The sequence below is a fragment of the Aquarana catesbeiana genome, linkage group LG01, assembly GCF_042186555.1.
Source record: "Aquarana catesbeiana isolate 2022-GZ linkage group LG01, ASM4218655v1, whole genome shotgun sequence".
NCBI classification, from domain to species: Eukaryota; Metazoa; Chordata; class Amphibia; order Anura; family Ranidae; genus Aquarana; species Aquarana catesbeiana.
In genome coordinates, this window is record NC_133324.1 from 900,806,907 (window position 1) to 900,822,631 (window position 15,725).

Below are 15,725 nucleotides of genomic sequence, written 5' to 3' on the forward strand. Positions count from 1 at the left end.
GTTTCCCGAAGCTCCTTTTTTTTTTTTTTTTTTTTTTTTTTAAAAAAAAAAAAGGTAAAATCCTCTTTCCTCCACAAGCTACTTATGGCACTCTTGCCCATTGTAGTCTTTGGGATAGAAAAAAAAAATCATTGTTATCGTCATATTTAAAAGGGTTTTTTGTTTGTTTGTTTTTTATTTACACATTCATCACATCTAAGGCCAGGTTCACACTGCTCCGACATGGACGTCGAACGATTTTCAATCTGACTTTGCCCCACGACTTCATGTCCGACTTCCACGTGACTTCAATGAATGGGATCCGAGCATACCAGGTCCCTTGAGTCTGGTATTTAATCTTGAGAGGTAACCCCCCCCAAGGATCTGGTATGGATTCTAAGGGGAACATTTCCTGACATGCCAGGCTGCATGCTCAGATAAGGGTCTGGTATGGGTTTTAGGGGACTCACGCCGTGTTTTTTTTTTTTTTTTTTTTTTCCATTTTGGCGTGGGGTTCCTTTTCAAGATCCTCAGAGTACAAGTTGCATGCCACAAGTCAGATCAGTTAAGATGATTCAATGTTATTCAATGGGCTGAAAACTGACCAAAGTCAGACCAGGGTAGTGCAGGAACCTTTTTCAAAGTTGGACCGACTTGTGTCAGACCAGTTAAGACGGCTCTCAAAGGAGACGATTGATTTGTGCACGCCATGCGACATGTGTGCCCAAAGTCGGAGTGTATGTCGCACCATTGTGAACCCAGCCTAAGGCCATACATGTTACTATTTGATTGTACATTGATGGTCTAAAACTAAGTTCTGGGAGGGCCTTCTTAACCACTTCAATACTGGGCACTTTCGCCCCCTTCCTTCCCAGACCAATTTTCAGCTTTCAGCGCTCTCACAATTTCAATGACAATTGCGCGGTCATACAATGTTGTACCCAAATGAAATTTCTATAATTTTGTTCACACAAATAGAGCTTTCTTTTGGTGGTATTTATTCATGACTCCGTTTTTTATTTTTTGCGATATAAGCGAAAAAAAGAGCGGAAATTTGGAAAAAAAAACAATATTCTTTCTATTTTTAATAAAAATCCAATAAAATCGAATTTTGTCATACATTTAAGCCAAAATGTATTCTGTTACATGTTTTTGTTTAAAAAAAATCCCGTTAAGTGTATAATAATTGGTTCGTGTGATTACGGACACATGCGCAAATGATCATGTACAGATGTGCGCAGGTGATCACGGACATATGTGTGCAGATAATCATTGGGACATGTGATTTTACTGGGACATATGTGGGGACATGTATTTTGGGGACGTGTTTTGGGGACATTGTGTGTTTACTTTGTGTTTTTTTTACATTGTGGGGACACTAGACTGGTGATCAGTGAGTAAAAAGCTGTAAAAAACAGCTCATACTCACTGATCACCAGCCGGCGGCAGCGATCTGCTCTCCTCTCCTCACTGACAACTTCCGTGTGAGGAGAGGAGAGCAGATTGCCTAGCAACTGACTCTGTGTTTACATCACATGATGGCTGTGATTCGACACGGCCGTCATGTGATCAGGAGGGCCAATCGCAGAGCCCTCCTACCGATCGGAGATGCGCCGTGTTCGGGTGACACGAGCGCATCGCGGGCGCGATCCCGCTCCTTCTGAGAGACGTTCCTGAACGTCCACTCAGAAGGAGAGATAGCCCACCCAGCCGTTTATGTGCAGTGGCCGGGTTGGAAGTGGTTAAAGCTGAACTGTAGGCAGATATAAAAAAAAAACCCATACGATAACTTCATCTGTCCGCAACTAAAAGCACAATTCTATCCGCCCGTGTGAAGGGTGCCTAATCCTCTGCATTGTGTAAAAAAGGCTGTTTAATCTTGTCTTCTCTGATCCTCCCCTTATTGCATTGCCCCCATAACATGTCTGGATAAGACACAGTAAATGGAGTCAGGCTGCATAATATTCAGTTTGTTTTTTTTTTTTTTGTTTTTTTTCTTGGGAGAGTCCATGTGATCAGCAGAGGGTCAGGGGTTCTGCATCCTGATAGGACAGTCAGTGCAGTATGAAAACTACTCCTACAAACTCTATTAGTGTCTAGTTAAAAGGCACAAGACTGCCATGTGCTGCTGATTAGAAAAGGTATTTACTAAAATAACTGCACTTCCCTGTACTGTAGGAGACCAGTTATAGTGAATGCATATAAAAATGCCGGAATAGAACGAACAAAAAAAAAAAATTAACTTTTTTTTTTATTTATTCATTTATTTATTTTTTGTTGCCACCACATGGTGGTCTCTTATTTATTTATTTTACTTTTTTTTGCCACATATTTCTGGATATTTGGAAAAATGGAACTGTCCTACAACATTCAAACAAGTCTCTCCCATGCTCCCAATTACTTTGCTCAGGCAGCAGCTTCCACCCTTTCTGCAAAGGTTTGGTAAATTGTTACCGCCTTCCATAACTTGCCTTCTTAGACACCAAGATTACAGCTCTGTTTTATACAAACGTTTTAGTAAGGCACACTTGTTGCATGATTATGACCACCTTGTTATCGACTGTTACCATTTCAGTGATGCAGTGCATGTTTTCAGTGTTTTTGTCTTTGTTTTTAACCATTTTTTTTTTTTTTTTTTTTCTCAGATTGAAGTGGACCTTGGAAAGAAGTGTTGGTACCATTCTATATTTGCCTGTCCAATCCTTCGTCAACAAACTACAGAAAATAATCCTCCTATGAAACTTGTTTGTGGACACATAATATCCAGAGATGCTTTAAATAAAATGTTTAATGGTAGCAAGTAAGTGACTTTTTATTTACATAGCTACAGCATGTGCTTGGTGTTACTCACAGGTCCTTGACGGTGCAGCACTGTAATAAAGGTTTAAAACGTTACTACTTGTTTATTAACAGGTTCCTGTGCTTAACCTTTCAAATATGTGGATGTGGTGCCATAATTCAAACAACGTTAAAAATAGTATAATAATAAGTGGAGTTTACTTAGCTTGGTATAAAGATGTATTTCAGATGCTAAAGATATATTCAGCACCATTCCAGTCCAGGGGAGTCCATCATTTCATTTGAAATTCCCAGGAGACAGTCCTCTTTCCCCAGGCACTGTGTCCGTCAAGAGTCCTGGGTGAGCTCAACTAGTCTTTTTTGTTTTACACACAGATTATATCTCTATAGCTCACAAAAGTGAGTACACCCCTCACATTTTTGTAAATATTTTATTATATTTCTTCCTGTGACAACACTGAAGAAATTAAACTTTGCTACAATGTAAAGTAGTGAGTGTACAGCTTGTATAACAGTGGAAGTTTTCTGTCCCCTCAAAATAACTCAACACACAGCTATTAATGTCTAAACTGCTGGCAACAAAAGTGAGTACACCCCTAAGTGAAAATGTCCAAACTGGGCCCAAAGTATCAATATTTTGTGTGGACAGCATTATTTTCCAGCACTGGCTTAAACCTCTTGAGCATAGAGTTCACCAGAGCTTCACAGGTTGCCACTGGAATCCTCTTCCACTCCTCCATGACTACATCACGGAGCTGGTGGATGTTGGAGACCTTGCTCTTCTCCATCTTCCGTTTTGAGGATGCCCCACAGATGCTCAATAGGGTTCGGGTCTGGAGACCCGCTTGGCTGGTCCATCACCTTTACCCTCAGCTTGTTTAGCAAGGTAGTGGTCATCTGGGAGGTGTGTTGGGGTTGTTGTTATGTTGGAATACTGCCCTGCGGCCCAGTCTCCGAAGGGAGGGGATTATGCTCGGCTTCAGTATGTCACAGTACATGTTGGCATTTATGGTTGTCAATGAACTGTAGCTCCCCAGTGCTGGCAGCACTCATGAAGCCCCAGACCCTGACACTCCCACCACCATACTTGACTGTAGGCAAGACACACTTGTCTTTGTACTCCTCACCTGGTTGCCGCCACACAAGCTTGACACCATCTAAACCAAATAAGTTTATCTTGTTCTCATCAGACCACAGGACATGGTTCCAGTAATCCATGTCCTTGGTCTGCTTGTCTTCAGCAAACTGTTTGCGGGCTTTCTTGTGCATCATCTTTAGAAGAGGCTTCCTTCTGGGACGACAGCCATGCAGACCAGTTTGAAGGAGTGTGCGGCGTATGGTCTGAGCACTGACAGGCTGACCCCACCTTCAACCTCTGCAGCAATGCTGGCAGCACTCATACGTCTATATCCCAAAGACAACCTCTGGATATGACGCTGAGCACGTGCACTCAACTTCTTTGGTCGATCATGGCGAGGCCTGTTCTGAGTGGAACCTGTCCTGTTAAACCGCTGTATGGTCTTTCCCACCATGCTGCAGCTCAGTTTCAGGTTCTTGGCAATCTTCTTATAGCCTAGGCCATCTTTATGTAGAGCAACAATTCTTTTTTTCAGATCCTCAGAGAGTTCTTTGCCATGAGGTGCCATGTTGAACTTCCAGTGAGCAGTATGAGAGAGTGAGAGCGATAACACCAAACTTACCACACCTACCCCCTTCACACCTGAGACATTGTAACACTAACGAGTCACATGACACCAGGGAGGGAAAATGGCTGGCTGGGCCAAATTTGGACATTTTCACTTAGCGGTGTACTCACTTTTGTTGCCAGCCGTTTAGACATTAACTACTTCCCGACCAGCCACCGTCATACCGCAGCAGGTCCACTCAATCCCACGAATCGCGGTAGCTGTACCTCAGCCCTTCAGCTATAGCATGCTCATGCCCCCAAGAGCCAGAACGGGGATATGTCAATGTAAACAAACAGATCCCCGTTCTTTCAGGGGAGTACAAAGTGATCGTCTAGTGATTAGGAACAGCGGTCTCTCTGTACTTCGTCAGTCCCTTCCCCCCCCAAGTTAGAAACCCCTCCCTCAGGAACCGTTAACCCCTTGATCGCCCCCTAGTGTTAACCCCTTCTTTGCCAGTGACATTTACACAGTAATCACTGCATTTTTATAGCACTGATCGCTGTATAAATGTCACTGGTCTCAAAAAAGTGTTAAGTGTCCGCTCTGACCACAGTAATGTCGCAGTCCCGCTAAAAATCGCTGATCACCGCCATTACTAGTAAAAAAAAAAAAAAAAAAAAAAATGAATAATAAATATTCCATAAATATATCACCTATTGTGTAGACGCTATAACCAATCAATATACGCTTATTTTTACCATATTGGCCTAAACTGATGATGAAATTTGTGGGGATGCATAGGATGCATTAAGATGAAAAAACACGAACCTTTACAACCCCTTTCAGTTCTTTCAGGCACAGCGCAGTGCGATGAGTGGATTGTAGAATTGTAGGAAAAATTGCTTTGTCTTGTATTGGGACTGTGCTGGGTGCCCAGCTCTCTTCCAGTGTATCTGGTGGGAGCGGGCTCTACTCTTTTTTTTTTTTAAATCACCTTCAAACTGATACTGGGCTGATTTTGTGTTGTCCTATGAGTTATTTGTTTTGTTTATTTTATTATGAGAGATTCACCAAAACAACAAAAGGCTGCCATTAGTAAGTAAACAAGTTTGGTAAGAAATGCAATCCATGTATACATGGCGTCTGATCAGTATAACGCTAGAAGTGATGATGTAATGCGTTTAGTGAAACCCATAGATTTCTGTTCTGTTTTATCTGGGATAACCCCTAAACACAGGAAGAGGGGTGTAAAGGGACTAAATAAGGAGTAAGTGAGATGAGGGAGTTCTGAAGGGGGGGGGTTGAAAATATAGCACTGTACTTAGACCCCTTTCACACTGAGGTGCTTTGCAGGCGCTATAGCGTTAAAAATAGCACCTGCAAAGTGCCCTGAAACAGCGGCTCCATTCACTCCAATGTTCACTCCGCTGTAGCAGCGCTTTGCAGGCAGTTTTAACCCTTATTCGGCCGCTACCGGGGGTAAAAGCACCCCGCTAGCGGTCGAATAGCGCCGCAAAAACGATGGTAAAGCGCCGCTAAAAATAGCGGCGTTTTACCGCCGACGCCCGGGGGGGGAGGGGGTGGGGGTGATTCAGTGTGAAAGGGGTCTTAAAGTGGAGCTCCACTCAGATAAGCGGAGCTTCCCTTTTGTCTCCTCCACCCCTCTGCTGCCACATTTTGGGACCTTTTAACACTAGTTTGCCGCGGCAAAATGAGCCAGCAGTTCGGCCCCCTCCTCCTTCCCTGATCTCGGCAGCCAGCCCATTGAGCAAGCGCAGCGCAATTTGCGCGTGCGCAGTAGAAAACCGACTGTGAGACGCAGGGCTTCAGTGCCGATTTCCCTTAACCAAGAAGATGGGGACAGCACCCGAGAGCTAATTCAAGAATCTGCCTAGGTGAGGACACTGCTGGATGCCTGGACAGGCGAGTGCCCTAATAGTTAAAATCAGCAGCTACAGTATTTGTAGCTGCTGACTTTTAATTTTCCTTTGGGGTGGGGGCCTGCGGTATTCCTTCCTTTTTTTTATTTTTTTATTTATTAAGGCATGTTATAGTTCTGACCAATTCTTAATTCTGTTTGGTTGAGACAGTGGTACTTTTCCCTTAAATATTTTTCAGATGTCTTGTTTTGTTACTCTTGGTTTTACCCCTTTCTTTTCATAAGATGTGGGGAGTGATCAGCGTTATGTATAATTTTGGACTATATTGCTCATTTCAACTGTCTTATTTCCATCCCTGAAGTAACTGTACTTTGCTGTATAACATTATTTTGAGTCTAAGTGCTGCTCACGGCCTAAATTCTGTGGGAATATATGCTACTGTGTTTACTGTGTATTTTATGGTCCCTTTTCTATAACGACAGAACCCTTAATAAAAAGCTATTTAATGAAGAATAAAAACAGCGAGGGCGGGGGGGGGGGGGGGGGGGGGGTTTAGCATTAACCACTTGCCCACAGGGTACTGCCCCCCCCCCCTCCTGCCCAGGCCATTTTTCAGCTTTCAGCGCTGTCACACTTTGAATGACCATTGCGCAGTCATGCAACACTGTACCCAAATGAATTTTTTATCATTTTCTTCACACAAATAGAGCTTCCTTTTGGTGGTATTTAATCACTGCTGGGGTTTTTATTCATTACAAAAAAAATATGAAAAAAGACCGAAAATTTTTTGGGAAAAAAAGGTTTTCTTATTTACAAAATTTACTGAAGGAACAAAGTCATTTTTCTCATTCATTGATGGGGCGCACTGAGCACTGATGGGCGGCACTAATATGCCACACTGATAGGTGGCACTGATGGGTACTGATTAGGCGGCACTAATATGATGGGCGGCACTGAGCACTGATGGGCGGCACTTATGAGCAGGCACTTAAAGGCAGCAGTGACTGGCATCACTAATGATCACTGATTGGTGTCACTGATGCGCACTGATTGGTGACATTGTTGATCAGTATAATTTTTATTTATTTTTTCCACCATCAATGTCCCATTGCAGAGATTTCCCTTCACTTTCTGTACCATAGCAAAACAGGAAGTGAGAGGGAATCCCTGCAAATTGAGAGAATTCCTTGGGGACCTTCAGGTCACCAGAACTAGTGTCCCCATTGGAGAATTCCCCTCCTATTACTTTTCTCGGGACAACCCAAAATCTGGTATTTTTCTTTTAAATTCACTTTTAATGATGAAGGTAAACAGGAAAAAATAGAGTTGGTGAATCCTTAAAGGAGGCACAGACTGCAATAAAAAGTGTTAATGGCTGCCACACAGTGCTGTAAACCAGGGTTAATTTTTATATCAAATTTCGTTTTGGTCTTTCGACTAAAATGCTGTTTTAGTTTTTTAGTCATATTAGTCATCTGAATTGTTTTAGTCGACTAAAATCTCCAGTACATTTTAGTAGTCCAAATTCTAATGGGTTTAGTTAGATTTTAATGCATTAGTTCTTTAGAATTTCCAAACTCATTATATACTCCTGGAGTAAAAATCTAATGGCGTTATTTATGGTATGGAGGTTTGAACATGGACTACAGACACAGATTTAACCATTGCAATATATAACGTCTTTATAAATAAAACCAAGTTTAATAAACAAATCTATTGCTTTTTACAAGCAGAAGTAAAACTTGAAACTATAGAAAACACCAAAAAACTGTAAACTCTATTGGCTGTAATGCCACATTGCACATATTACCTGAATAAATTACCAAAATTAAATATTCGGAAAAAAAATAAGAAAAGCCTTTTTCTTATATATATATATATATATATATATATATATATATATATATATATATATATATATATATATATATATATATATATATATATATATATTTTTTTTTCTTTTAGCAGCTCAGTAGATTCCCCCTACATATTATGTGGTAGCGCAGTGTTAATTTTAACGTCAAATTTCAATTTAGTTTTAGTCATAGTCTTCTGACTAAAATTACATTTTAGTTTTAGTCCTCTCAAATGTTTTAGTCATATATAGTCGACTAAAATAGTATTAATTTAGTCAACGAAATGAACACTGCTGTACACACCCAAAGTGGCGTTGTTGTGTCTTGTTAATAATTAAGCAGCATGTCGCTGTGCCAGTCAGAGCTACAGAGCTGCCCCTGTGTGTCTGTGTAAATCCAGGAAGTGAACAGGCAGCAGCTTCAGCTGCCCACAGCTAAAATGATTGCAACCAGGCTCAGTGGAGGGAGATTTCTGCAGCATATTTGTCAAGTAAAGAATCACAGTATATATAAAATAATATGCAAAGTGGTTGGAGGGAAGCTTCAGGATGGCAAAGATGTTTTTATTACAAATTATGTGAGCAGACTGCAGTTCCGCTTTAAGAAGTGTGATAGTCCACAAACCTTTGCACGTGTCGTCTAGTTAGTTTTGTTTGTATGTGCTGACAGATCACTTGCTGAAGAAGCTATAGCTGGCCAGGAACACAGAAGGTGTGTACACCTATCTTTTTATGATGTCTGCATATTTGTGTGTGTGTGTGTGGGTGTGGTCCTTTCAACCTAAGGTAGTTTCTTCGTTCGGCTGCACTTCTATGGATCACAGCCGAAGCTCGCTGTTGGCTAATGCCAAAGAGGCAGTCCAGGCTCGGACAAGATCGTGACAATGAAGTATGGATCCGCCTCTGAGAGCCTGAGCCGGTCGCTCCCGCCCACTCCACAGCCCAGCCCAGTGATTAAGGGAAGGGGGGGGGGGCAGAGCAGACGGCGGTAATTGAAAGTCACTAGCTCTCTGCTCAGGGAACCCAGTGTTTGATCGCTTGGCTCTCAGTGTTCGGGCTAGCGGGGGACAGATGCAGCATCAGAACGATGCTGCATCCACATAGGTAAGTATGATTCTGTAAAAAAAATAAATAAAAGGCCCATACTTCTTTTAACCAGGGTATTGTGTTTCCTTCACTTTTTAACTAAACCTCAGATGCAGGAGGATAAGGTTCTTGATACCTTTTGGATGTGGTTAAGGTTTACCAGGCGTCCACTGCTGCAATTTTTCAGTCTGATTCCCCCTTTGTGCTTTCTGTAGGCTCATGCAGCTTCCAAATCTACCATTTCTCATTTGGATAGGTCAGCTTTATTTCTAAAGCCCACAGTTTTAAAGACAAAGTTGCCCCATTCTTGGTGATCACTCATTCTACCAGGAGTGTTGGTGTTTCCTGGGCTATTCAACATCAGGTTCTGATAGCTGAAGTTTGTTAGGCTGCTACCTGCCCTTTTATTTTTATGACGTTGTACCAGGTGGATATTTGGGCCTCTGTAGTCGGGACCTTTGGTCATCGGGTATTGCAGGCTGCTGCATGAGGCTTTAACTTGTTCTTGTTTATTTGGGGCCTGTTGGCATGTTCACATTTTGCCCTCCTCACATATTCAGTGGTTGGGGACATCCCTATCATAATGGATATGAAGGTACCCTGTGTCCTAAGATCAGGGCAGCCATCAGAAATTTAGGGGCCCCTTACACAGCTTTAGGCCTGGGCCCCCCAGGGCCCTACCCCCAACATTCTCCAGGGCCCGCCCACGGGTCGTCCCACTGAATCCGACCACAGGCCATCCCACCGAGTCCTTCGGTGCACCCACTTTTATTTTACCAATCTTGCACCTTTGGAGACTGGAGGGATGGATGGTGCTGGGCGTGGGTGGGGATGCATTGTGGAGACTGGAGGGATGGATGGTGCTGGGCATGGGTGGGGATGCGTTGTGGAGACTGGAGGGATGGATGGTGCTGGGCGTGGGTGAAAAAAAAAAAAGTAGTTTTTTGTTTTTCTCTCTAATATTGTTCCCAATATAAATCCAAAGTCAGTCATGTACAGCGATATAGATCCACATAAAACATTTTGAATGAACCTTCTGAACACTGCTATACACCCTTTCTAGCACAATTTACATAAACACAGGGATTTTTAGTTCACATATATTGCAATACATGTTTAATCTGGCCAGCTGCACCAAAGTAATCCCTCTTATGGCCAGTCCCTACTTTACTCTGCAAAATGCAAATGCTCCAGTGAATATACTCCCAATATGTGGTAAGTTGAGACAAGTTGTAGGAGAGCTACAGGTTCAGATCCGGCCACTGACCTGTACTGCAAATATATACCCAGGTGCTAAAAGATTTTGAGCACGTTAGTATTAAAAATTTGGAATGAAGCCCCCCCCCCCCCCCCCCCCCATACCCTTTCTAGCAAACTTTGCACAAAAACAGTGATTTTTAGTTCACCTACATTGCAATACAATAGATCCACATAACTCAAAATGAGTGACACCTAACTGTTAACTCGCTGCCACGACAACAGGCTGAATACAGTGGTTCTTCGCTGCTACTCCCGTTACAAATCATGGATCCATATTTTATACTGCAAACCGGCTGAGTTCAGGTTGAATTCGTGGTGAACCCAAATCTCAAGCTCACCCCAGTTGGTGACAACTCAAAATTGTGGATTTTCCTTCAGTTTTAGTCCCATTGACAAGGGGAAATAGAGAAGGCAAATCTCCCTAACAAGAAGACCTCAAGTAAAAAGTCCTGGCTTGTTCTTATGCCGCTCTGTTCTATCCAAAACGAAAAGTTTTGGCTTAAGATACACTTTAATCCGTGGATTAGTGGGGGCCCCAATGGACAAGATCCTTATAGCAGTCAGCAGTGGAAAGACAGGAGGACTTGCTTTCTAACAAAAAGCAATGTGTTAGAAACCAACTAATGCATAGTAGCTAATCGGAATTCTTTTGCTGATCTGTAGATTGAAGTCTGACTGCCTGCTATGGCTTACTGTTCTTTTCTGTTAGTAACACTTTATTGAATAAGTTATTTTGCTCCAATATGCTTTATAACTCAATACTTAAAATGTCTCTTCCTGCAGATTAAAATGCCCGTATTGCCCGATGGAGCAGAGTCCAGGAGATGCTAAGCAGATCTACTTCTGAAAACAGGGACTTGTTCCTATAGTGCTGGATGGCCTCATGGTTTTTTTGTTTTTTTTAAATATGTGCATTTGAGAAAAGACGGGAAGATAAAATTATTATTCCCATGTTCCTAGAGAATGCAGAAAACCAAGATCCTCCTGAAAGCCAATGCCACCAAGACACTACTGAGATGTACAATCCTGACAATTAAAATATCTTGAACGAACCAGGAATTTTCCTGTCCCTGTGGTCTCCATACCTGACCAGTCACCAGTACTGGTCAAGTCATGCAGGTTTTTGTACCTTCTAAGCAAAAGATGATGTAAACCTTTTTTATTTTTTTTTTTATTTTATTTTTTTTTTGTTTTTTCCCAAAATACGCTTGATCCTCTCCTCCATTCCTAGGTAGGTTCTTTAGGTAAAACATCAACGTTTTTTGGTATGCTGCAGAACTTATTTTTTTGGTCTTATTTGTGCATTCAGCTCAAGCAATGGTCATCTTAAGCCTAGACAGCTTCATCCAGACTGTCTTATGTGCTCACGCAGAAGGCAGACCTGCCTTAAGCCGGCTGTAGATAGTTCGAATCTAGACCGGTTCAGCAGGGATCGGCAGAGATTGGAACCATGTATGGGCAGGCTGAATTGTACCCAAGTTGATCGATCAACTTGGATTTTGCATTTGATTATTGCCAGCAGCAATCCCTGTTCTCTCTGCGGGGACGGCCTCCCCCGGCTGGAGAACACAATGGCCCTGTGAGAGGGATTCCTCCATCAATGGCCGGCTTTAGTGGAGAAAGCTATCGGATGAGTTTCAAAGCATAATCCAATCCTTGTTCTTCAGATAAGCTGGAGACAGGAGCTGTCTGTTTGCTCTTCCCGACTGCATTCAATTGAACATGTAGGCATATATGTTTATAGATCAGCCAGTGGGACTGCATCTGGCAGGAGTCAGATAGTGCCTGCAATTTCTTCTGACCTTGTGTCTATGCCTAACTTTAGGTTTTTAGAGCTTATTTTTCACTGTTTACATTGTTGTCCATACACGTTGGTCACTGGGTGGACATATTGTTAGCCTTGCCAATGGTGTATTTTAACAATTGTATTGTAACACATTCACAATGAGAGGTGAAAGAGACTGCAAACAGACAAACAAGGGGTCATTTGCATTGGCACTCGGCACCATGCAGCCTGAAAATATGTTCATTTATTTTTCTGTGCTAGTGATGAGCTGTGTCCAGGCAGCCCCTATAAGTGAATGAATATGCATCGGCTGTACGGACTCCACCACACAGCTAAATCTGACAGGTGCCCAGACCTGAATACAGAGCTTGTGCATCCCAGTCTCTGCGTACCAGTCAAACTTGACTGTGCAAGTGAGTTCGTATAGCCAATGGGAGTCCCTTAATTTTATATTGACTGCCTGTGCTAGTACAGAAAAATATGTGACCCTTCAGGCTGTATGGGTCTGAGGTCCCGTGTGATCGATCCCTAATTTAACTGAGTGATGCAAAAGGTAGTAAGTAGCATGAGAGATACTCTCTGATCAGAATACATGCACACTGTTCATTCTGTGTATGTTTATTTAGGTCCCCTTCAGAGGACTGCATTATCTTTAGAAAGGTTTGATAAAATAATTGTATATTTCTGCCAGACCCCTGTATACTTTCTATTCCCTTCTGGTCTGGTCCCATTTGTTGCCAGATAAAATGACAAGTTGAACTTTATTGTTCAGCCATTCAAACCTTTATATTAATTCCCTTGTTCTCTAATTGTCATTATAGAACTACGGTATGTTGTGAATTCTATTCCCTTGTATGTTGTATATAACTAAACAATACTACAGAGGTGTCTGGTAAAGACCATAGCCAATAGAAAGTTTAACCTGTATTTTTTTGCTGAGAAAAAAAATTTGCTGTAATATTCAGAGTTTCCTTTTTGAAAGAGTTTTCCCCCTCCCTTTTTTTTTTTTTTTTGCTGTACTTAAAAAACAAGAGACTTGTAAATAAACCCAATGTCTATAATTTATATAAGAGTGAGATGCTATTTGCTGCTAGAATATAATGGGGAGTTATATTGTGCTTTTATTGAATTAAGAAATGTTTGTGTGACAAGAATATTCAATAAAAAAAATTATGACTTTGGCGTTCTTGGTGTTGGGTCGACCAGTATAAAAAAAAATTATGTTAACAGACACAACATACATAAAAGAAACATAAAAATGTCAATGGAAAAACATACATGATTTAAAGTGCTTAAAGTATTCATAGCCCTTGCAATTTTCCACATTTTGTCATGTTACAACCAAAAACGTAAATGTTTTTTATTGGGATTTTATGTGATAGAGCAACACAAAGTGTTTTACAAATAAATATCTGAAGTGTGGCGTGAATTTATATTTAGCCCCCTTTACTCTGATGCCCCTAACTAAAATCTAGTGGAACCAATTGCCTTCAGAAGTCGCCCATTTAGTAAATAGAGTCCACCTGTGTGTAATGTAATCTCAGTATAAATACAGCTGTTCTGTGAAGCCCTCAGAGGTTTGGTGAACAAACGGCATCATAAAGGCCAAGGAACAAACCAGACAGGTCAGGAATAAAGTTGTGGAAAAGTTTTAAAGCAGGGTTAGGTTATAAAAAAATAAATAAATAATTCCAAGCTTTGACCATCTCATGGAGTACTGTTCAATCCATCAGAAAATGGAAAGAGTAGGGTCGGGTATGGCTCCACGAGCTCTATCAGAAAATGGAAAGAGTATGGCACAACTGCACACCTACCAAAACACGTCCACCTAAACTGACAGGCTGGGCAAGGAGAGCATTAGTCAGAGAAGCAGCCAAGAGGAGCTGCAGAGATCCACAGCTCAGGTCGGAGAATCTGTCCACAGGACAACTATTAGTCGTGCACTCCACAAATCTGGCCTTTAGGGAAGAGTGGCAAGAAGGAAGCCATAAGAAGTTCTGTTTGCGAGAAGCCATGTGGGGGACACAGCAAACATGTGGAAGAAGGTGCTCTGGTCAGATGAGACCAAAATTGAACTTTTTGGGGGGGCGTGGCCTGGAGAGCAATGGAGTAGGACACATGTAGTGAGAGCTCCACTTGCCCACACTGCTGTACTTACCATCCTGCATCAATCCTGCTTACCTTTCAGCATATGCACACCTGCGGACCCCCCCTCTGTCCAGCGCCATCCATAGAGCCTACCAGCTTGTCAGAGCACTGCTCTGGGCCATCATCGCAGGCCCTCTTCACCATCCTGCATCAGCTGCCAGGAAAGACTGGGGATTCGTCCTACCTCCTGGAGCGGCGGCCATCTTGCTCCACCCGGCGGCAGCTCTCACAGGTCTGCCTGCCCTCCCTGGATGCTCAGAGCCTGGCCTTTGCTTCACACAGCCACCGGACTGCCTGGAGCCCCTATAGCAGTGACTCTTTCCCCTGTGGATGCCTGAGGGACAGTCTGTGGATTTGGCCTAGCTCCTGGACCGGCGGCCATCTTGGTACACCCTGCAACAGCCCTTGCAAGTATTCACAGGTGTTCCTGACTATTCTGAGTCCAGTTTTCTCCATCTGCAGCTGCTGGACCTTGTAGCTGGCTGACCACTGCCTGCAGAACACACTGTGTTGCTCCTAAAGCACGGCGGGAGGAAGACACTGAGGATCTGGCATAGTAGACAGCGGCCATCTTGGTATACCCGGGGACTCTCCTGTCCACCTTTGCAATATGTCCCCACCAAAAAAAACCTCAGAGGCGGCTGATAAGCTTGCTAAATACCGCAGGCTTGGAGAAGACCAACAGGCTAAAGATAGTGCTGGCACCTCCCCGGACATGGAACAGTCCGAGGCGGCCACTAACAAGGTGCTTGATGCCATCGCCCTGTGCCAGAGCACGCTCGCCACCAAAATTGAGGAGGTCAAAATTGATGTATCCCTTATCCGGCAGGACCTCTCTACTCTGAGAGACCGCGTTGCTGAGACGGAGACCCGTATAGGTAGAGCGGAGGATATCCTGCACCCCTTACAACACACTACTGACGAGGTACGCCGTCAGCTACAACAGCTTAGTGCGAAGCAGGACGATATGGAAAATCGCCTTCGAAGATGTAATCTCCGCTTTATCGGCCTTTCCGAGACTGCTGAGGGCAACGACCCGGCGAGCTTTCTCGAAAACTTCCTGATATCCAACTTCGGCAGAGACGCATTCTCGGTGATGTTCGCGGTGGAGAGAGCCCATCTAATCCCTGCCCGTCCTCCTCCCCAAGGAGCCCCACCGCGTACCCTTATAGCGAAATTCCTAAATTTCAGAGACCGAGACAAGATCCTCCGTCTAACTAGAGAAAAGGGAAATATCCCATATACCAACACGCATGTGGCCGTCTTCCCGGACTTTTCCAATGAGGTACAGCGACAACGAT

At 43.0% G+C, this 15,725-nt stretch overlaps 1 protein-coding gene across 1 annotated transcript in view; it reads left to right on the plus strand.

Annotated features, from left to right (window-relative positions):
- LOC141127992 (E3 ubiquitin-protein ligase RMND5A) overlaps window positions 1–13,458 on the plus strand; it is a gene marked incomplete at its 5' end in the record, with an annotated part of 50,239 nt that extends 36,781 nt beyond the window's left edge. The window contains 2 exons of the mRNA XM_073614996.1: window positions 2,625–2,779; window positions 11,274–13,458. Of these exons, the coding sequence (XP_073471097.1) occupies window positions 2,625–2,779; window positions 11,274–11,337 (219 nt within the window). The remainder of the gene's footprint in view (window positions 1–2,624; window positions 2,780–11,273) is intronic.
- Window positions 13,459–15,725: the final 2,267 nt, after the last annotated feature.